The sequence below is a fragment of the Bufo gargarizans genome, chromosome 3 (genome assembly GCF_014858855.1).
Source record: "Bufo gargarizans isolate SCDJY-AF-19 chromosome 3, ASM1485885v1, whole genome shotgun sequence".
Lineage (NCBI taxonomy): Eukaryota > Metazoa > Chordata > Amphibia > Anura > Bufonidae > Bufo > Bufo gargarizans.
This window is the reverse complement of record NC_058082.1, coordinates 237,802,965-237,826,175: the sequence shown is the minus strand read 5'-3', so window position 1 is coordinate 237,826,175 and position 23,211 is coordinate 237,802,965. Positions and strand designations below refer to the sequence as shown.

Genomic DNA, 23,211 nt, shown 5'->3' with positions numbered 1-23,211 from the left:
AAAATCTCTTAAAATCTCATCAACTTTGCTGCTACTGTAAAGGAGACAAGTTTTCTAGACCCAATTCTGCAGCGTCCAAGCACACAAAAGAGATAACGCAGCACTAAAAACGATAATGCTGGAGATGACAGAAAGGTGTCAGAACACACAGAGCGTTGCTGTTCTGCACAACGGGCTGCAGAGCTGACGACTGGTCAGATGGCCTATGCTGTCCCATGTCCACTGCTGAAAGTGCCTAAAATGGGCACATGAGCAAGGGCAAGGACACCTTTAGGGGTCTCCTGGAGTCCATTCCTCAATGAGTCAGAGCTAACTGGTGGCACTGCAGATCTAAAAGGGTCATCTAAAAGCCAACTGTAAAACAGTAAATTTAGGATAGGAGAGCACATTGGTGACACTGAGAACAAATGACAGACAACTTTGGTCACAAAGTTTTTTTTTAAACCTGTTGTGCAGATTTGAAAAGCCTCAGCATGTCAATTGTTTGTGCGGTTCCGCACCTTCTGTAGAGTGGTTTTCCCCATAAACTTCAAGGGGGTTGTTAATAAACAGAAAATCCACATGAAAAACCCCCCACAAAAACCCAGGTAAATAGTATAGATTTAGGTTTGGTTTTGGTGTGGGTTTCATGTGCCATTTCTGTATACAAATCTTCACCATGTACAGCCACGCGTAGACAGGAGCTTACAACCATCGGTGTTCCCAGGTATTTGACACCATTTACCAGACATAGGGATGCTGCCAGCCCAGTGTAATTTTGATTTTGGTCCCACTCTGGATCCTCGAAGGAGTCCTGGCACTGAGGACAGAAATGCGCCATGTCGGTAAGGTAGTTAGGGCGCTATTAGGGTGAGTTGGGTATATCAGGGTTAGGTTCCGGACAGAGTTGCCCTTATCAGGGCGGGTGCCCTGTATAGATGGGTAGGGTGTAATAGGTCCCCTACCTCTAACTGTAGGGCACATTAGGGACATTGCGGCCACTGCACATTATGAACAACTATGCACTTCATGTTCCCAATCCTGGATCCTCTCTTTGCTATTTTGGAAGCAGGGGATAACACAGCAGTGATATAAGAACACTTGACATCTTGTGAATAAGACTGACCCTTTTTCTTCTCTGCAGGTGTCTAGGGGACATATATCCCTTTTATGGTATCATACGCCCTGCACCTCTATTTACTTTTTATCTTTGTGACTTATGGTGATGGTTTTGTGCTGTGTTATTTTGTGTTACTTTGGCTTATTTAATAGTCAGCCCATTTTTCATTCAAGAAAAGTTACATTTTATTTCCAACCTAATTTGAGCTATAAATTGGATTGTGAAGAGAGGTGTTTGAGCACGATTTTTAAACATATGTGTTCCATGATTCTATTACTGTGACACGAAGGGGAACTACAGACGTGGACAAAATTGTTGGTACCCTTTGGTCAATGAAAGAAAAAGTCACAATGGTCACAGAAATAACTTTAATCTGACAAAAGTAATAATAAATTAAAATTCTATAAATGTTAACCAATGAAAGTCAGACATTGTTTTTCAACCATGCTTCAACAGAATTATGTAAAAAAATAAACTCATGAAACAGGCATGGACAAAAATGATGGTACCCCTAGAAAACACAGAACATAATGTGACCAAAGGGACATGTTAATTCAAGGTGTGTCCACTAATTAGCGTCACAGGTGTCTACAACCTTGTAATCAGCCATTGGGCCTATATATATGGCTCCAGGTAATCACTGTGTTGTTTGGTGATATGGTGTGTACCACACTCGACATGGACCAGAGGAAGCAAAGGAAAGAGCTGTCTCAAGAGATCAGAAAGAAAATTATAGACAAGCATGTTAAAGGTAAAGGCTATAAGACCATCTCCAAGCAACTAGATGTTCCTGTGAGTACAGTTGCACATATTATTCATAAGTTTAAGATCCATGGGACTGTAGCCAACCTCCCTGGACGTGGCCGCAGGAGGAAAATTGATGACAAATCTAAGAGACGGATAATCCGAATGGTAACAAAAGAGCCTAGAAAGACTTCTAAAGAGATTCAAGGTGAACTTCATGCTCAAGGAACATCAGTGTCAGATCGCACCATCCGTCGTTGTTTGAGCCAAAGTGGACTACATGGGAGACGACCAAGGAGGACACCATTGTTGAAAACGAATCATAAAAAAGCAAGACTGGAATATGCCAAACTACATGTTGACAAGCCACAAAGCTTCTGGGAGAATGTCCTGTGGACAGATGAGACAAAAATCGAAGTTTTTGCCAAGGCACATCAGCTGTATGTTCACAGACGAAAAAATGAAGCATATCAAGAAAAGAACACTGTCCCTACTGTGAAACATGGAGGAGGCTCTGTTATGTTCTGGGGCTGCTTTGCTGCGTCTGGCACAGGGTGTCTTGAATCTGTGCAGGGTACAATGAAATCTCAAGACTATCAAGGAATTCTAGAGAGAAATGTACTAGCCAGTGTCAGAAAGCTTGGTCTCAGTCGCAGGTCATGGGTCTTGCAACAGGACAATGACCCAAAACACACCGCTAAAAACACCCAAGAATGGCTAAGAGGAAAAAATTGGACTATTCTAAAGTGGCCTTCTATGAGCCCTGACCTCAATCCTATTGAGCATCTTTGGAAGGAGCTGAAACATGCAGTCTGGAAAAGGCACCCTTCAAACCGGACACAACTGGAGCAGTTTGCTCATGAGGAGTGGGCCAAAATACCTGCTGAGAGGTGCAGATGTCTCATTGACAGTTACAGGAAGCGTTTGATTGCAGTGATTGCCTCAAAAGGTTGCGCAACAAAATATTAAGTTAGGGGTACCATCATTTTTGTCCATGCCTGTTTCATGAGTTTATTTTTTTACATAATTCTGTTGAAGCATGGTTGAAAAACAATGTCTGACTTTCATTGGTTAACATTTATAGAATTTTAATTTATTATTACTTTTGTCAGATTAAAGTTATTTCTGTGACCATTGTGACTTTTTCTTTCATTGACCAAAGGGTACCAACAATTTTGTCCACGTCTGTATACTTTTTTTTTACTTCTCCTCTGTATAGGTGATCAGTATCTGATCAATGGGGATCCCCCCAATCAGCTGTTTGAGAAGCGCCGTACATTGTATATTGGCCGTGCTTGGTATCGCTCTCAGGCCCATTCACTTAAATAGGGCTGAGCTGATCCTAGGCCACGTGACACATGAAATCACTCGAGGGAAGGCCACTGAGCTACTGCGAGTGCTGGTGCCTTCTCAAACAGCTGATCGGCGGGGGTCCCGGGTGTCGGACCCCACCGATCAGATACTGATGACCTATCCTATGCCATCATTATAAAAATCTCGGAAAACCACTTTAACCGCCTCCGGACCGCCTAACGCAGATGTGCGGTCCGGAGGCGGCAGCGCTGCGCACAACGACGCATATACGCGTCATCTCGCAAGATGACGCGCTATGCGACCCGCGCATGCGCAGTTCGGGCCGGCATTTCGTCAGGGACCATTTCGTCATCAGCTTGCCAGCCAATGATCGCGGCTGGCAAGCTGATGATTTTCAAAAAAAACAATCACAGCGCCAGATAACAGATCATATTTGTAAATATGATCTGTTATATGGCTGCCTGCTCCTCTGCTGGTTCTTTTCGTCGGTTGGATCCAGCAGAGGAGCAGGCTTCACAGTGAGTACACCAAACAGCACACTTTAGCCCCAGATCACCCCCCTGAACCCCAATTAACCCTTTGATCACCCCTTTGTCAGTCACTAGTGAAAGGAAAAAAGTGATCAGTGTAAACTGTTTTTTTTTTTCACTGGTATTGACCGTTAGGTTTTAGGTATAGTTTAAGCCCCTTGGTTAGGTAGTTAGCGATCAGTTAGCGCCCAGCCCACCGCACCGCAGTCCGTTATTCGCTGATTAGCGTATCGCTAATCAGCATTTGTACTTTTATAGTATCTGGAAGTGATCAAAACTGATCACGGTCAGATCTATAATAGTACTAGTGTCACTTTAGTTCGCCCTCCACCCAAAACGCAGTGTTTGCCCGATCAGGCCTGATCGGTCGCCCACACGTGCGTTCACCCACGCCCGCCCCACCGCAGTGACAAAAAAAATATTTTTTTTTTGATCACTGCACAATCACTTTACACGCACTGCGGCGATAAAAAAATCTGTTTTGATATTTTTTATCAACCGCAGCGGCCTCCGGTACTTCGCTAGCCTCCCCTTTGTAAGACAGGCTTGCTTTTTTTTTTCTTGGGTAGTCTCAGGGAATACCCCTAAATTTAGTTGCCCAAAATGTCAAACAGGGGGTATTCCTCTGAAGAGGCCTACAGGCTTCTGACCCAGTCGGATGAGGAGTGGGAACCCTCATCTGATGAATCCAGCGGGTCAGAATACGAACCTGTAGAAAGCAGTGGCTCTCTGACCCAAAGTTCGGACGAGGAGGCTGAGGTCCCTGATACCACCAGGCGTACCCGGCCCCGTGCCGCTAGACCACAGGTTGCGCAGGATCCGCTTCAAGAGCAGCAGAGTGGGGCTGGTGCTGTCGGATTACGTGGTGAGGCATACACCAGCAGCCCAGCCCTCCCTGGACCTAGTACCAGCACTGCCGTACAACCTGGTGAAGTAGCGAGCACCAGAAGGGCAGTTGAAGCTGGTACGGTGGCACGTGCAGTAGTGACCCCGTCGCAGCCACCGCAAAGACGTGCCCGTAGAGCCCCTAGAATCCCAGAGGTGCTGGCAAACCCTGATTGGCAGTCCTCAACTTCAGCCGCACCTGTAGTTTTCCCTTTCACTGCCCAGTCTGGAGTTCGGGTTGAGACAGCTCAGATCGGTTCGGCCCTGGGATTTTTATGCCCAGCCTTTCCGGTGGAAACCAGTCCAAGTTTCCGAAATTAAAACTTTTCTGGGCCTCCTCCTCAACATGGGCCTGACAAAAAAGCATGAATTGCGGTCATATTGGTCCACGAACCCAATTCATCACATGCCCATGTTCTCTGCTGCTATGTCCAGGGCACGTTTTGAGGCCATCCTGCGTTTCCTGCACTTTAGTGACTACACCGCCTCCCGTCCCAGAGGCCACCCTGCTTTTGACCGCCTCCACAAAATTCGGCCCCTCATAGACCATTTCAATCAGAAATTTGCAGATTTGTATACCCCAGAGCAAAACATCTGCGTAGACGAGTCCCTGACACATTTTACCGGCGCCTTGGCTTCAAACAATACATCCCAAGCAAGCGCGCCCGGTATGGGGTCAAATTGTATAAGCTCTGTCAAAGGGCCACAGGCTATACCCACAAATTTCGGATCTATGAGGGAAAAGATCAGACCCTGGAGCAGGTCGGTTGCCCTGACTACCTGGGGAGCAGTGGGAAGACAGTTGGGGACTTGGTGTCACCCTTATTCGGCAAGGGGTACCATCTTTATGTGGACAATTTTTACACAAGTGTGGCCCTCTTTAGGCATTTGTTTCTAGAACGGATTGGCGCCTGTGGTACCGCGCGAACTAGTCGCGCGGGCTTCCCCCAACGGCTCGTTACCACCCGTCTTGCAAGGGGGCAGAGGGCCGCACTGTGTAACGAAGAACTGCTCGCGGTGAAATGGAGAGACAAGTGTGACGTTTACATGCTCTCCTCCATTCACGCAGACACGACAATACAAATTGAGCGAGCAACCCGTGTCATTGAAAAGCCCCTCTCAGTCCACGACTATAACCTTCACATGGGAGGGGTGGACTTCAATGACCAGATGTTGTCTCCGTATTTAGTTTCCCGCAGAACCAGATGCTGGTATAAGAAGGTGTCTGTATATTTAATTCAATTGGCTCTGTATAATAGTTTTGTTCTCTACAGTAAGGCTGGGAGAACTGGATCCTTCCTCAAATTTCAGGAAGAGATCATCGAGAACCTCCTGTACCCAGGAGGTTCCGTGGCCCCATCCACCAGTGTAGTTAGCCGTCTACACGAGCGACATTTCCCCAATGTCGTTCCTGGTACCTCAACCCAACCGTCACCCCGAAAAAGATGTCGTGTCTGTAGCAGGAGTGGAATAAGGCGTGACACCCGCTATTTCTGTCCTGACTGTCCTGACCACCCTGCCCTATGCTTTGGAGAGTGTTTCCGGAAGTACCACTCACAGGTACACTATTAGCATAGGGATCATCTCACCAGGACAGGCACACAGGGCTATTAGGGCCCATTCACTCACACAGCTGCTGCAAACGTCTCCTTTCACATGGGACAAAGTGCATAACGCAGTTCGCCACATCTTTGGGCGATTTGCGCTTTGCACATTGACCCATGGGGAAGGAGAGGTTTGTTCTATAAAAGGTAAAAAAAAAAAAAAAAACACCAGAAAGCAAAAAGGTTAATGTTCAGTTAAAAAAGTTAAAGTTTATATGTTCTGTTGCAAAGTTAATAAAATTATTGCGTTGCGGCCTGGTTTTTTCTATTTTTTTTTTCTTTTTTTACCTTCCAGGTGGACCAACCGATCGATTAGCTGCAGCACTGATGTGCATTCTGACAGAAGCATTGCGCTGCTGTCAGATTACACGCAAGTCGGTGTATGCGGCGCTGCAAGACGAGATTTTCTCCTCTGCAGTAACAGATACGTTTGCCGAGGCATACGAGCTGAGGAGGAGGCGGCGTTCCTATGCTTTGGCAAACACTTTGTGTATATATATATATATATATATATATATATATATATATATATATATATATATAAAAAATAAAAAATCCCGGCAATGATTTATTCATCCACATCGATTGATGTGAATGGAGAAATCTGGTTTGCCAGGGCATACGAGCTAAGTGGGTATGGATGTAGGGCGGAGCTCCTATGTCCTGGCAGACGCCTTTCCCCTCCATATTTTTTTTTTTGGCCAGAGATTTTTTCAGCCACATTGATCGATGCGAATGAAGAAATCTGTGCCGTTCATTTTTTTCTTTCAGCCCAGAGGCTGAACGGGAAAAAAAATCTCATTACCTGTATGCTCAATATAAGGAGAATAGCAGAAACTCCTAATGCTGGCCATACATGTAATGATTGCGGAGACCCTCAAATGCCAGGGCAGTACAAACACCCCACAACTGACCCCATTTTGGAAAGAAGACACCCCAAGGTATTTGCTGAGGGGCATATTGAGTCCACGAAAGATTGAAATTTTTGTCCTAAGTTAGCGGAAAGTGAGACTTTGTGAGAAAAAAAAATAAATCAATTTCCGCTAACTTATGCGAAAAAAATAAAAATTCTATGAACTTGCCAGGCGCCTCATTGGATACCTTGGGGTGTCTTTCCAAAGTGGGGTCACATGTGGGGTATTTATACTGCCCTGGCTTTTTAGGGGCCCTAAAGCGTGAGAAGAAGCCTGGGATCCAAATGTCTAAAAATGCCCTCCTAAAAGGAATTTGGGCACCTTTGCGCATCTAGGCTGCAAAAAAGTGTCACACATCTGGTATCACCGTACTCAGGAGAAGTTGGGGAATGTGTTTTGGGGTGTCATTTTACATATACCCATGCTGGGTGAGATAAACATCTTGATCAAATGCCAACTTTGTATAAAAAAATGGGAAAAGTTGTCTTTTGCCAAGATATTTCTCTCACCCAGCATGGGTATATGTAAAATGACACCCCAAAACACATTCCCCATCTTCTTCTGAGTACGGCGATACCAGATGTGTGACACTTTTTTGCAGCCAAGGTGGGCAAAGGGGCACATAATCCAAAGTGCATCTTTCGGATTTCACAGGCCATTTTTTACACATTTTGATTGTAAAGTACTTCTCATACATTTGGGCCCCTAAATTGCCAGGGCAGTATAACTACCCCACAAGTGACCCCATTTTGGAAAGAAGACACCCCAAGGTATTCCGTGAGGGGCATGGCGAGTTCCTAGAATTTTTAATTTTTTGTCGCAAGTTAGTGGAATATGAGACTGATGATTTATTTTTTTTTCTCTTTTTTCCTTACAAAGTCTCATATTCCACTAACTTGCGACAAAAAATAAAAAATTCTAGGAACTCGCCATGCCCCTCACGGAATACCTTGGGGTGTCTTCTTTCCAAAATGGGGTCACTTGTGGCGTAGTTATACTGCCCTGGCAATTTAGTGGCCCGAAATGGGGTCATTTGTGGGGTTTTTCTACTGTCTGGGCATTGTAGAACCTCAGGAAACATGACAGGTGCTCAGAAAATCAGAGCTGTTTCAAAAAGCGGAAATTCACATTTTTGTACCATAGTGTGTAAACGCTATAACTTTTACCCAAACCATTTTTTTTTTTTTGCCCAAACATTTTTTTTTTTTTTATCAAAGACATGTAGAGCAATAAATTTGCCGAAAAATTTATATATGGATGTCGTTTTTTTTGCAAAATTTTACAGCTGAAAGTGAAAAATGTCATTTTGATTAATAACAAAAAAAAGTAAAAATGTCAGCAGCAATAAAATACCACCAAATGAAAGCTCTATTAGTGAGAAGAAAAGGAGGTAAAATTCATTTGGGTGGTAAGTTGCATGACCGAGCGATAAACGGTGAAAGTAGTGTAGTGCCGAAGTGTAAAAAGTGCTCTGGTCATGAAGGGGGTTTCAGCTAGCGGGGCTGAAGTGGTTAATGCTATGGCTGACTGACACCAATGTCAATAGTGGAGAATAATGTAGTGCAGTTGTATCAGCGTACAGGAATGAAATAATTTGCAGACACAGTAAGCAGCCATGGTAAAGCAATTAGCTATGTATAATTTATATACATTTTTTAGTTGCCGCTTGTAGACATGATGATTTAGCTTTCAAAAAGAGCAGGCACATGGTATGAAATCCCGGATTAATAAATGACTTGTGTGGGTTCTCCACCTATGTGCCCCTGCTGCAGGCTGTGCAAGCAAACAATAGGTTGATCATTTACCTACTTAGTCATGAAACCCTTTGCACTTGATCTGCTATTCTGTCTCCAGCGATACCGAACATAAAACACTTTTAGTGCCTAATTATGGTTATCAAGAGAAATTTGGGAGGATTAAAAAATCATTAGACCCAATAATTGCTCTGGCCAGGCCTTTTACATTTTAGACCCATTTACATATCAATGAAAACTTTGTAATAGATATTATATAGATGCATGGCTGTTCAAAGCGCAAAGACGGGATTACAGAAATGTGCTTTACCACTGGGATCATACAAAGTGCCACGTAAAAATACTCCTGTGGTTAAAATGTTTTCAGAGCAGTTGGCAATTTATTACATGCTGTTTAAAGCCGCACTTCATTTTGGATGACTAATTAAACAACATAGTTAATGAAGCTAAAATTATTATTTGAGCTCAAAAGTGAAAAAACAGAATGGGGCATTCCAGGATTCAAATGTTGATACAGTCCTGATCAAAAGTTTAAGACCACTTGAAAAATGGCAAAAAAAAATATCATATTTAGCATGTCTGGATCTTAACAAGGTTCCAAGTAGAGCTTCAACATGCAACAAGAAGAAATGAGAGTGAGACAAAACATTTTTTGAGCATTCAATTTAATGAAAACAACAAATAAACTGAAACAGGCTGTTTTTCAGCTGATCAAAAGTTTAGGACCACACCTCCAAAAAAATAAAAATAAACTAAACCCCCCCAAAACAGAAATCCAACTTCCAAACATGAACTCCGTAATGAGTAGCTCAGTCGTTATTGTTTATCACTTCAAAAATTCATTTCGGCATGCTTGATGCAAGCGTTTCCATGAGGTGAGTGGGAACATTTCTCTAAGTGGTGAAGACGGCCGCACGAAGGCCATCTACTGTCTGGAACTGTTGTCCATTTTTGTAAACTTCCCTTGCCATCCATCCCCAAAGGTTCTCAATTGGATTTAGATCAGGGGAACACGATGGATGGGCCAAAAGAGTGATGTTATTCTCCTGGAAGAAGTCCCTTGTCCTGCGGGCATTGTGTACTGTAGCGTTGTCCTGTTGAAAAACCCAGTCGTTACCACACAGACGAGGGCCCTCAGTCATGAGGAATGCTCTCTGCAACATCTGGACATAGCCAGCGGCTGTTTGACGCTCCTGCACTTCCTGAAGCTCCATTGTTCCACTGAAGGAAAAAGCACCCCAGACCATTATGGCACCCCCTCCACTGTGGCGCGTAGAAAACATCTCAGGTGGGATCTGCTTGTCATGCCAGTAACATTGGAAACCATCAGGACTATCAAGGTTAATTTTTTTCTCAAGTTCAAAAAAGGGAGAGTTTTTTTTTGCCTTTGCCATAACAACGTGTGACTACCTGACAGAAAATGACAATGAATCCACATCTTTGCACAGATTTGGCCTTTTAAAGGCATGTGGTCCTAAACTTTTGATCAGCTGAAAAACAGCCTGTTTCAGTTTATTTGTTGTTTTCATTAAATTGAATGCTCAAAAAATGTTTTGTCTCACTCCCATTTCTTCTTGTTGCATGTTGAAGCTCTACTTGGAATCTTGTTAAGATCCAGCCATGCTAAATATGATATTTTGCCATTTTTTTAAGTGGTCTTAAACTTTTGATCAGGACTGTAGCTTAGGCTCAGAATAGTTAATTAATATCTGATCGCAGGGGTTTGAAACCCTACACCCCCACTGATCAGCTGTTCTGCAGAAGCTCCAGTGCCGGAATCACACAGCTCAGTCCCCTGTGTAGTGGGTGGAGCTGGTTCCAGCAGCACCGCTCCCATCGAAGTGAATGGGAGCAGTGCTGCAGTTATCAGTGCCATCCACTACATAGGGGACTGAGCTGTGTCAGAGAGGTTGATGAAGGCTTTATTTGTTGTGCAAAAGAATACATTTTGAGACCCACCAGTCCCTGAATCAGGTAGGTCACAACAGAGTTGTGATTTGATTGACCTGATGAAGGGACCAGTGAGGTCCCAAAAATGCGTTGTGTGGCACAACAAGTAACACCTTCATCAACTTCTCTGACCTGGGGTACATGCTTTACGACACCACTACTACCCAGTCCTTTGTTCTTAATAACTCTTTGATCAGTATCCAGTTCTAACATAGGACCCAGCAGGACGAGCATGCAGCAGTTGTCTGAGCCCCAACTCAGCGCTGTAGGCCGTCATGCTCTGAGCACAATCATCCACGGTGAGCAGCTCTTGCCACCATATATATTCATGTATTGAGGGTCCTTTCCATGGTGCCCTTTGCATGGTAACACAATGTAGAAAGTGAGAGGAAAAAAGAACCATTAGGAACTCAACTTACCAATTGCATTATATAGAGGTTCTCCAGTGGTCTTATCCCATACAACAGTTGTTTCCCTCTGGTTACTGACTCCTATAGCTAAGAAAACATAATATATACATATCAAGCTTTAAAGCAACATGAGACCGTCAGTAGATAATTTTATTGTCTATGGCATGGATGTCAAACTCATGGCCCTCCAGATGTTGCAAAACTACAACTCCCATCATTCCCTGATAGCTGTAGTATGCCCAGGCATGATGGGAGTTGTAGTTTTGCAACAGCTGGAGGGCCACGAGTTTGACATCCCTGGTCTATGGTAATGTTTGGTGCATGAAAAGTCAATTGGGTTAAATGGGTTGAGTCACTTCAGCAAATGGCATTTATCATGCAGACATTAATACAAGGCACTTACTAATGTATTGTGATTGTCCAAATTGCCTCCTTTGTTTTTCCATCTCATTATCTACTGCTCCTTTCCATGGTTGCGACCACCTTGCAGTCCAGCAGCGGTGGTCGTGCTTGCACACTATAGGGAAAAAAAAAAAAATCCCTGGCCTCTGTGGTGGTTGGGAACGTGGGAGTGCACAAAGCCCGGTGCTTTTTCCTACAGTATGCAAGCATGACCATCACCGCTGGATTGCAGGGTGGTCCTAACCATGGAAATGAGAATTGTATAATGCAATGAAAAAATGAATCAAGCCAGCAAAGGAGGCAATATATTAACGTTATCTTCATGATAAATGCAATTTTCTGATGCGAGACAACCCCTTTAAGCTGCCACCCCCAACTAACCCACAAAAATGCACTAATTACCATAAACTATAGGGGTATTAGTAACTGCTAGCAGGTATGGACTAGTGGTCCTGGAAAAATAAAATAAAAGTGGCCCCATGTTATAGGCGGGTCCAAAGTGACAGAAAGTCGGTCAACACAAGTAGATAGGGCCAGCATACCGTAAGTGGGGAGAGACCAGAAGTAGGCAGGGCCAGCAATTCCATAGTGCAGCACAGAATACCGACCCACCAAAAGCAAATATCACAGCCCAGCACAGACTACTGCCTCAACAGAACCAAATACCACAGTGCACCACAAAATAATATCGCCCTCGCCACAGTATTCAACTGTATGACCGTCCTGAGGATGGCCATACAGTTGAATTCAGAAGGGCACCCAAGGCCGTTGGTCAGGTGCATAAGTGCCTAATGCTGAGACCACCAGACCATTATGTACCCACTTGGCAGAAATGAGGAGGGCCCAGGTGGCCCTCTAGGAATTGGTCCACCAAGAAATGTCCCTGTAGGGTCTATAGCCAGTCCGCCCCTGACTGCTAGACAGATTTGTCAGTGGTTATCTCCTAGGAAAAGATGGGATCAGACAGGGTAAACCCATGCCCTTTTTCCACCTGTCCAAAAGATGCCAGAAGGGCAGTTGTGCTGTCTAAAACTCAATCAATTCTTAAGAGTCAGATAACAATTATCCACAGATTACGACCGGCTACAGCATCCCCATGAAAGGCAATGCAACTGTTACTTTTTACACATTTTCATGGGAAACTTCTTCTAAAAGTAGCAAAATATCTGAGCAAGTTGTTACAAGATGGGTTGGCCAACTAGATAACCAAATCAAAGTCAGATAGCAAAAGACCACAGTAAGCTACAATAAATGTCTGTAACTGAAACAATAAAAACTGAAAATATTACTTTATGTCTCATTTATTACATTGTCAAAACCAACCTTTGATATTGGTGATGTCTATGCTAAGCTGGGTTAACTTCTCACAGGTTCTTTCTACACATTCATAAACCGACTGTAAAATCTCCTTTGGATCTTGTTCCACCCACCTGTAATGGAAAAACAGCATTCAATTTCAACTTTAAAAGTGAATGTGCCAGGAACTTCATGCTATACCCTAATCAGCATTGGTATGGGGAGAGAGCTGCCAGTCAAGCAGAGCTGGGTAAGGAGAAGCTGGTGGTAACCCGTTCCTGTGACTCTTCTATCCGAGCCCAGCTCATTCCAGTGTTCGGAACCAGGGAGCCAGTCAGTATATCGTGCTGACTATGGTTTAAAATCAATAAAAAATTAAAAATAAATGATTGAAATGTCAAAAATCATAATATCCATTGTGGATGTCAAGAAAAAAAAATATGGTGGAAATATTCCAGCTTGATTCTGATTGGATGCTTTGAGCTATAGAAACATAGAAACATAGAAACATAGAATGTGTCGGCAGATAAGAACCATTTGGCCCATCTAGTCTGCCCAATATATCTGAATCCTATGAATAGCCCCGGCCCTATCTTATATGAAGGATGGCCTTATGCCTATCCCATGCATGCTTAAACTCCTTCACTGTATTTGCAGCTACCACTTCTGCAGGAAGGCTATTCCATGCATCCACTACCCTCTCAGTAAAGTAATACTTCCTTATATTACTTTTAAACCTTTGCCCCTCTAATTTAAAACTGTGTCCTCTTGTGGTAGTTTTTCTTCTTTTAAATATGCTCTCCTCCTTTACCGAGTTGATTCCCTTTATGTATTTAAAAGTTTCTATCATATCCCCTCTGTCTCTTCTTTCTTCCAAGCTATACATATTAAGGTCTTTTAACCTTTCCTGGTAAGTTTTATCCTGCAATCCATGTACTAGTTTAGTAGCTCTTCTCTGAACTCTCTCTAGAGTATCTATATCCTTCTGGAGATATGGCCTCCAGTACTGCGCACAATACTCCAAGTGAGGTCTCACTAGTGATCTGTACAGCGGCATAAGCACTTCACTCTTTCTACTGCTTATACCTCTCCCTATACATCCAAGCATTCTGCTTGCATTTCGTGCTGCTTTATTACATTGTCTTCCCACCTTTAAGTCTTCTGAAATAATTACTCCTAAATCCCTTTCCTCAGATACTGAGGTCAGGACTGTGTCGAATATTCTATATTCTGCCCTTGGGTTTTTACGCCCCAGGTGCATTATCTTGCACTTATCCACATTAAATTTCAGTTGCCAGAGTTCTGACCATTCTTCTAGTTTTCCTAAGTCCTTTTCCATTTGGCGTTTCCCTCCAGGAACATCAACCCTGTTACATATCTTTGTGTCATCAGCAAAAAGACAAACCTTACCATCGAGGCCTTTTGCAATATCACTTATGAAGATATTAAACAAAATTGGTCCCAGTACAGATCCCTGTGGAATCCCACTGGTAACATGACCTTGTTTTGAATGTTCTCCATTGACTACAACCCTCTGTTGTCTGTCACTCAGCCACTGCCTAATCCACTCAACAATATTGGAGTTCATGCTCAATGACTGCAGTTTATTGATAAGTCTTCTATGTGGGACAGTGTCAAAAGCCTTACTAAAATCCAGATAAGCGATGTCTACTGCACCTCCACCGTCTATTATTTTAGTCACCCAGTCAAAAAAATCTATAAGATTTGTTTGACATGATCTCCCTGAAGTAAACCCATGCTGTTTTTCATCTTGCAATCCATGGGATTTTAGATGTTCCACAATCCTATCCTTTAATAGGGTTTCCATTAATTTGCCTACTATTGATGTCAGACTCACTGGTCTATAGTTGCTCGATTCCTCCCTACTACCTTTCTTGTGAATGGGCACGACATTTGCCAATTTCCAATCTTCCGGGACGACTCCTGTTACTAATGATTGGTTAAATAAATCTGTTAACGGTTTTGCCAGCTCACCACTAAGCTCTTTTAATAATTTTGGGTGTATCTCATCAGGCCCCTGTGATTTATTTGTCTTCACTTTAGACAGCAAACTTAGAACATCTTCCTCTGTAAAGACACATGCATCAAACGATTTATTAGTCATCCTTTCTAGTGGAGGTCCTTCTCCTTCTTTTTCTTTTGTAAAAACTGAACAGAAGTATTCATTAAGGCAGTCGGCTAGCCCTTTATTCTCTTCTACATACCTTCCGTCCTTTATTTTTAATTTAGTTATTCCTTGTTTTAATTTCCTTTTTTCATTTATATATCTGAAGAATGTCTTATCCCCTTTTTTCATAGACTGAGCTAGTTTTTCTTCTGCCTGAGCTTTAGAAGTTCTTATAACTTGCTTGGCCTCTTTCTGCCTAATCTTGTAGATTTCCTTATCTTCATTGCTCTGGGTTTTTTTATAATTACAAAATGCTAGCTTTTTATTTTTAATGATTTGGGCCACTTCTGCCGAGTACCACAGTGGTCTCTTCCTTTTTTTGCTTTTACTGACAAGTCTAATTGAATTTTCTGTTGCCTTCAATAATGCACCTTTTAAGTAGTCCCATTTCTCCTGGACTCCATGTAATCCGTTCCAGTCTGATAAGGACTCATTTATGACTAATTTCATTTTTGAAAAGTCTGTTTTTCTAAAATCTAAAACTTTTGTTTTTGTGTGGTGGGACTCTTTCACAGTTCTTATATTAAACCACACTGACTGGTGATCACTAGATCCCAAGGTTTCGCCTACAATGACATCATATACCGAATCCCCATTTGTGAATATCAAATCCAAAATGGCCTCCCTCCGGGTTGGCTCCTCAACCATTTGTTGTAGGGATAACCCCAGTAGGGAATTTAGAATATCTGTACTCCTGGTAGAACTTGCTATTTTGGTTTTCCAGTTTATATCTGGAAGATTGAAATCTCCCATAATGATAACAGCTATGATAGAACTGATCTTCCACAGGATAGGAGCAGAAGTGTTGTCAATGCACAGAATGAACTAGAAATCTACTGTATATATTCCATTTTTATTATCTGTTGGTTTTGTATTGCTAAAAGAAACATTATGAGAGTTTCTATAATAATAAAAAAAATTACAAAAAAAAAGTGTGTGTCTTTATATCTGACTGGGGTTGACCCAATACCCCATATCCCCTGATGAGCTGTTTCAAAACAGTTCTGGGGCAGGAACTACACAGTTCTATTGGTTGTGCAGCGGACAGAGCTGGATATTCCATATTTTCTGCTTTTATAAAGGAGTGCAGATATAAAGGGATACTTATTTAGAGGTCTATGTAAAGGCATAGATGTTAGGGTCCATTCACACGTCCGTTTTTTCTTTCCTGATCTGTTCCGTTTTTTCAGGAGCAGATCAGGACCAGATCTGGACCCATTCATTTTCAATGGGTCCTGGAAAAAATCGGACAGCACAATGTGTGCTGTCCGTTTCCGTTGTTCCGTTCCGCATGTCCGTTTAAATATAAAACATGTCCTATTCTTGTCCTGAAAAATCGGATCCTGGTACAATACAAAGTCAATGGATCCGCAAAAAACGGAAGATATTCGGATGTCATTCCGTATGCCATCCGTTTTTTGCGGATTCCGTTCCTGGAAACACATAACAAATTTTTTTATTTTTTTTTTTTTTTCAATTTTTTTTCAAAGAAATCCAAACAACTTTATTTGATTATTGAAATGTATACATGTTTCCGTTTTTTGCGGATCCGCAAAAAACGGATGACATACGGAAACATTTTCAGGAACAACGGATCCGCAAAAAACGGACCGTTTTTCAGGATGAAAAAAAACAGGACGTGTGAATGGACCCTTAAACAAACACATTTTGTATGTCATGTGCCAAAAACTATTTCCTAATTTTTTTTTTAAAACATAACATTCATTTTAATTCCGCAGTGTCCACTCCAACTGTGTGCTGACGAGTCCTAATAAACACACAATTGAGCCCTTTCTGGGACCCTCGGGATGAATACTCACGTAAGAACTAGCGCTCAAAATGACCAAATACTCCCTTTAGGGGCCCTAGCTAATGTATATCTTTTATTATATTCTATTAAAACGTATAACATAGAAAATAAAAATGTGTAAGATTAAAACTATCAGGAACATTTATTATTTCACTGATATTGGCAGCAATCGGGTCAGGGCTTTATATTGCAGCACTGTGTGGTTAATAAACACTGTTTTGTGAGTTAAGTTGTGTGTTGTTCTCTTATGTCATCGTCTCCATATATCAAGCCCTTATTATACTTATTCTCTATTACACACTAATTGGTCTTACAGTGTGTAATATATGTTGTTTTACTGTTAAAAGGATAACTGTCACACTTAGACCCTAATTTCAATTTTCATATATGTAGTTACTAATAACATGATATTCCAGAATCAGTTACTATTAGACTGACTTACCCCATATTTAATAAGATTCAGCCCTTAGCAACCAGTCTGCATAAAACTGCAATTTCACTATTCAGTTAAGATGGCCGCCACTGCCCTGACCCTGAGGCTAATCTCGCCTGCCCTCACTAGCCAGTAACAATAGCCCCCCAAAAGTGTCAGTAACCAGAGCCCTCCCCCTAAGGGGTTAATCTCCTGCAGCACAAAGGGGTCCTCTTACCACATGTTGCTTTCATTTATACACTGAGCAGACGGCAGATCTCCCTTCCCTAGTCTGCGCTGCACCAACTCTGCATTGTCCCAGTCTGCTGAGTGAGGGAGCGTCTGCCAAGCGCAGGGACAGGGAGAAGTGCACACAGCCCAGGCACTGTTATCAGCTGCTGGGGAGGACCTGGCTTTAATCATTTACTTACAGTCCCTGGCTGGCTGTAATCTGACCTTGCAGGCTGCCTGCTTCTGCGTCCTCCGTCCTTCAACAGATAGACGGACCTGCCTAGCAACCTGATTTTAAGCACAGGTAAAAGTAGGCAGTACAGGGAACAAAAATGTGGAATTAAGGGGTAATTGAATACACAGTGAAAAGTTTAAATAGGGCCACCAAGGAGATATTAATCACCACAATCCAATACTCCCAAAAAAATATATATGACAGTTATCCTTTAACAGCGCAGGATTCTGGAGGCGAGGCCAGATAGTCTAAATTTACTGCAGTTGTCACTGCTTTATATAAGGGACTGATATATGGAGACGATGAAACAAAATAACAACACACAACTTAAAGGGGTATTCTCATCCTCCCTTTTCATACTTACCTTCCTTGAGCGCGACATTCACTTCCTGGATTCTTTTCCCGACTGGGCCGCGCTTGCGCAGAAGACTGAAGATTTTAGGACATTGCGCGGCCCGGGCCAGGCGGGAATCTTCAGTCTTCTGCGCAAGCGCGGCCCAGCGGGATTCGACAGGAGAGGTGGCCGTAACCAGGGGAGACCAAAGACAACATCAGGTAAGAGGGGACTTATTTTCTATAAAAAGGGTGGGAATTGGGTAATAACATGCATTTAGAAAAATGATCACTGTCAAATCATTAACCGATTTAACAGTGATCATTAAGATGAGAATACCCCTAAAACAGTGCTTATTAACAACACAGTGCTGCAATATAAAGCACTGACCCGATTGCTGCCAATATCAGTGAAATAATAAATGTCCCCGGCTAGTTCCTGATAGAAAAGAAAAATGTGGAAGATTAAAACTATGTCTTTTATTATATTCTATTAAAACGTATAACATAGAAAAGAAAAATGTGTAAGAATAAAACTATGTTATACGTTTTAATAGAATATAATAAAAGACATAGTTTTAATCATATACATTAGCTAGGGCCCCTAAAGGGAGTATTTGGCCATTTGACCGCTAGTTCTCTTACGAGTCATAAATACGAAATCAGGATTGCAATAAACTTCCTGTCATGCTTGACTTGTTCATAGTAACATAAATAGGAAGGACTTCTATGTCAGTAGATGTAACAATTTCCAGTCTTCTGGGAAATTTGAGATGACTAAATTGTTACCAAATAATTTTGTTTCCAGAATTCCTAGACTGGACTGATGCTTGATCAGGGGTTCCAAGAGACCAAGTGAATGGGGAAAGCTGCAGTACGAGACACAGCAGACCCCTGGTGCCCTTGTAAATAAAGGGAGGCCCAGAGCTTGCAGTAATGAAGTCAGTACAAAACACTGCTCTATTCTAAGGATAGGTCATCAAGGTTTATGTCCTGAAAAAAACCTTTTACAGTCAAATGTAACTTCAATATAAATAATTTTCCATCTGGATTATGTACCATTCTCACTTACCCTTCTTTGGGGAACTTCTGTTTTATTTCCACTTGATGATGACTAAGTAGTTCAGCTGTTTTTGCATTGAAGACCTATGTCACATGGAAAATATAAATACTCAATAAGTAATAAATTTTTTTTTTTAAAAATGCATTTCAGTGAATGAGTCTGTAGGGTACAGGGAACCGTCCATCAAAGTATTTTTTTCCCCACAGATCGAAAACATTGAATACTAACGGCAGAACAAAGTCTACAATTCACTGTGAAAAATCTGATTAATAGTACTGTCTGAGATGGCAAATGGCATTGCGTGACCCAATTGTACCGCACTCCTTCCAAAATGGCAAGAAAACTGAGTGTCTGAAGAGAAAAGGCATTTTTTTTGAGATCCGGTGATGTACCGGGCTCTCCATAGGGACTGCTAGACGGAGGCTTCTGTCCAGCAGTGAACCCGGTGACGTCACCAGCACTAATGGGTGGGCTTTAGTGCTGCCCTAGCCTGTAAAACGGCTAGGGCAGCGCTAAAGCGTGCCCATCAGAGCCGGTGACGTCACCGGGAACACTGCTGGGCGGAAGCCTCCACCTAGCAATGTGCTAAAGTATTCAAAAAAGTCCTTCCCCTGCGCAATACAGCGCAGGGCAAAGCAGAGCATTGGAGCATTGCTCATATCAGGGGGCCGGAGGGGTGAATATGGGGATATGTCAGGGTTCAACTCTAAACCCAGACAACCCCTTTAAGGAGACTACCAAATATGCATGAGGAATATTGTAGTCCAATCAACGCTGCTCTGCATGTCTTACTTCTACTGGCATCAGATAGGCAAGTGTGCTTTTCGAAAATAATTTGAATATCTTTCCCAGAAACCCAAAAGGTATAAAAATTAGCTTTCCTTTAAGAAAATGTACTGATTGAACAGTTCGAGGCTACCACCACGGGGAAATCTTATTATGAAAGAGCACTGATGTTAACCATTTTTGCAATGTACTTTATTAGGGAAAGATGTTTCTTTCTACTAGCAAACAGGGTGTAAAGTTTCCTTAGCAAAGCTCTAACAGCATTGCTAAGGAGAATCCGGCTACAGTCTGCAGGAGTGCTCAGTAAAACTCAGAAGACTGAAGACAGACTCTCTTCAGTAATGCTAAGCAAAGGAAGGGCAAGAAGGCTTGGCATAACTAAAAAGGATTTTCTGGGCTCCTCAGGATAGGTCATAAATATCTGAATGATGGGGATCTGACACCCATCAATCCGAATGATAGGGGATAACGATTAGATTAGTGGGGGTCCTACCTCTGGGAACCCTACTGAAAGGAACAGAGTGTCAGGTTGAGCATGCACACTATTGCTCATCACTCCATTCATCCCTAAGGGAGATCTGGAGACAGTCAAGTACGGTGCTCGGCCATTTCCGGAATTCTAATAGAGATGAAGGGAGGAACAGTTTGCATGCCTGTTCTGCTGTATCATTCATTTTGGAAAGCTCCAAGGGGTACAAAGTCCTCGTTCTTGAGAACATTGGTGGTCCCAGCAGTCAGACCGCTACTGAACTGTTATGCCCTATCTTGTTGATAGGGGATAACTTGTAACAACCAGAAAACATCTTTAAATAATTATTTTTTTGCTATCAATTAATTATATTTCATATATTTCATATCATTAATGAATGAAGATGGAGAAATTGTATTAAGTACATCTGTCTAATGCCAAGTGAAGGCCATCCTGACAGGTATGTCTTTAAAAAAAAAAAAAAAAAAAAAAAAAAAAAAGGCTGTCAGTATATGTGGCATGTCAAAGTGCCTAAAAAGTATGTAAAACAACACACAGCATGTTCTTAGGCCCGCTGCCATCCAGGATGTCAGCACAGAACCTGAAATGATGCCATCACAGTATACTTCCGTGTAGTATGAAGGACCAGCCTATTTACAGAATTGTCCTAGTACAATAAGAAAGACTAGTTGGACAGGGGCCCAGATGCCAGATAACAAGAAATAAGCCAGTGGGGAAAAGGAAAATATACCAGAATAGTTGACACAGAAAATGTAGTCGAAGAGCAGCGGATTTCATATTTCTCACATATCAGGTGTCATTCAGAAGTGGGCAATCATAGATAACGTGGGCAATCATAGATAACGTGGGCAAACAGTTCCTGAGGTTTGTGTGCATAATAATTACCATAGAAACAAAACACTAGGGCAGATATACTAACCCTGTCTGTACTACACCTACAATATATACCAAATAGCTCATCATTGAGGCTGACAGCTCTATCTCCCAAATCCCCCAGACACATACTGCCAAAAGGTGTCAGAAAGCTGCTGCCGGCCACCTCTGTCTCCTAAAAAAGGATCAGGCACTGGAATTCAGCACTCCTGAGCCTTCTCCAAATGTTTCACAGTCATGCTGGGAGCGAGTCTTTTGACACATTTATCTAACTTTACAGGTTGGCTTACTGGTTGTCACATCTTAAAGCCATCCTCCTTTCCCCATTAATCTATGCCTCCTTCTCAAACAAGGTGCACAAAGGGTCTAAAACAGGGGTGCTCAACCTGGGGGCCGCACGTGGCTCCCAGAGCCAAGGTTTGCGGCCCCCGTCCTGCTGGGCAGAAGCACAGCTGATATGCCCGGAGCTCCACACAAAGCAGTATTACAGTTCCTGCTTTGTCACTCTAGCAGGAGAAGGTCGGGTCCCTGGCTGTCAGTGACATCAGGGGAGCCGAGGAGAAGGCAGAGGCGGTTTATCAGGTGGCATAGCTATCAATGAGCACTATTCAGTTTGGAACTGCCGATCACATTATTGCCGGGCATCTTGGGGGCAGAGGAGAGCAGAGCTGCAGGGTCAGTAGACCCTGATCAGCTCTGCTTTATACAATGCCCCCACAGCAGGCTGGTTTCCCCTGTAACTGGCGCTCCTTTAGATGCAAATTTAAAATAAAATTTTTTTTAAAAGTGTCTTTCGAAAGGTCTTTCAGTGACCTCTTGGGGGCAAATTATATGGCAAAAATATATATAAAAAAAAATACAAAACACAATAAAAAATAAAATACAAATAAAATAAAAAAAGTCCTCTTGGGGGTCATATTATGTGGCAAAAATATATTTTAAAAAAATAAATAATAAACCAATTATAAAAAAATAAATAAATATTAATAAAATACAAAGTAAAAAAAAAAAAGGAAAAGTGCAAAAAAAAAAAAAAAAAAGGGTCAGTGTCCCGTCTTTTTATGATCTCTTTGGGAACATGTTATGTAGCAGAAATATATTAAAAATTAAGTTAAAAAAATTGATTACAAATAAAAACCCCACAGCAACCAAAACAGTCACCATTATTGCCCCATTCATGTGAAACTATATATAATAAAACGACCGGCACAAAATAGGGAACTAATTATAATAATTTATTTTGGTGCCAGTTTTCATATTCAATGAATAAGGAGCTATAATAATTTGAAGAAAAAAAAAAAAAAAGACTTGAAAAAAATATTTTGTACAGTTTTTCCCAAATAAAAAAATAAATAAAAATTTATAAAGCCCTATCAGTCATGTCAAAAATCTTGCAAAAATAAATAAAAAAAGTTTCAACCGTTTGAACCACGTGCGCTAAATCACTAATGACCGGACACTTTTTTAAGCCTTTTCAGGCCTGGTCAGGGACCGGAAGATGGAGGCCGCCGGGGCAGTGCGGAGGACCAGAGCGGCGGGGAGCAGGTAAGTATAACTCTTCGGTTTCAGGGGCTACAGGAACTTGTTGTTAGAAAAACATTTTTTACCGGGAAATCCCTTTAAGGCCCTATTACACTGCATGATATTTGTGACAATTACTGGGAAAGCTCATTCCCGATATCTGGCCGCTGTAATAGTGCCGCTGATCAGCCGATAGACAAGGAATCGCTCGTTTGTCGGCTGATTTTCATATTTTACAATTATAGTCAGAACATCTCCCTGTGTAATCAGAGATGGGCTATCAATAATCAAGAGAACTGAATGAGGGAGGAATGACTGTAGTAGTGATCATTCCTCCCTATTCAATTCGATTTGGCTTGTGTAATCC

At 42.1% G+C, this 23,211-nt stretch overlaps 1 protein-coding gene across 3 annotated transcripts in view; it reads right to left on the bottom strand.

Moving 5' to 3' along the window:
* Positions 1–23,211, bottom strand: part of GK (glycerol kinase) — a 95,492-nt gene that overhangs the window by 51,798 nt on the left and 20,483 nt on the right. For all 3 annotated transcript variants that reach the window (XM_044284700.1, XM_044284703.1, XM_044284702.1), the window contains exons 2-4: positions 19,184–19,257; positions 12,930–13,036; positions 11,214–11,291 (exon numbers count right to left, since the gene is read on the bottom strand). In XM_044284700.1, coding sequence (XP_044140635.1) covers positions 11,214–11,291; positions 12,930–13,036; positions 19,184–19,257 — 259 coding nt within the window. The remainder of the gene's footprint in view (positions 1–11,213; positions 11,292–12,929; positions 13,037–19,183; positions 19,258–23,211) is intronic.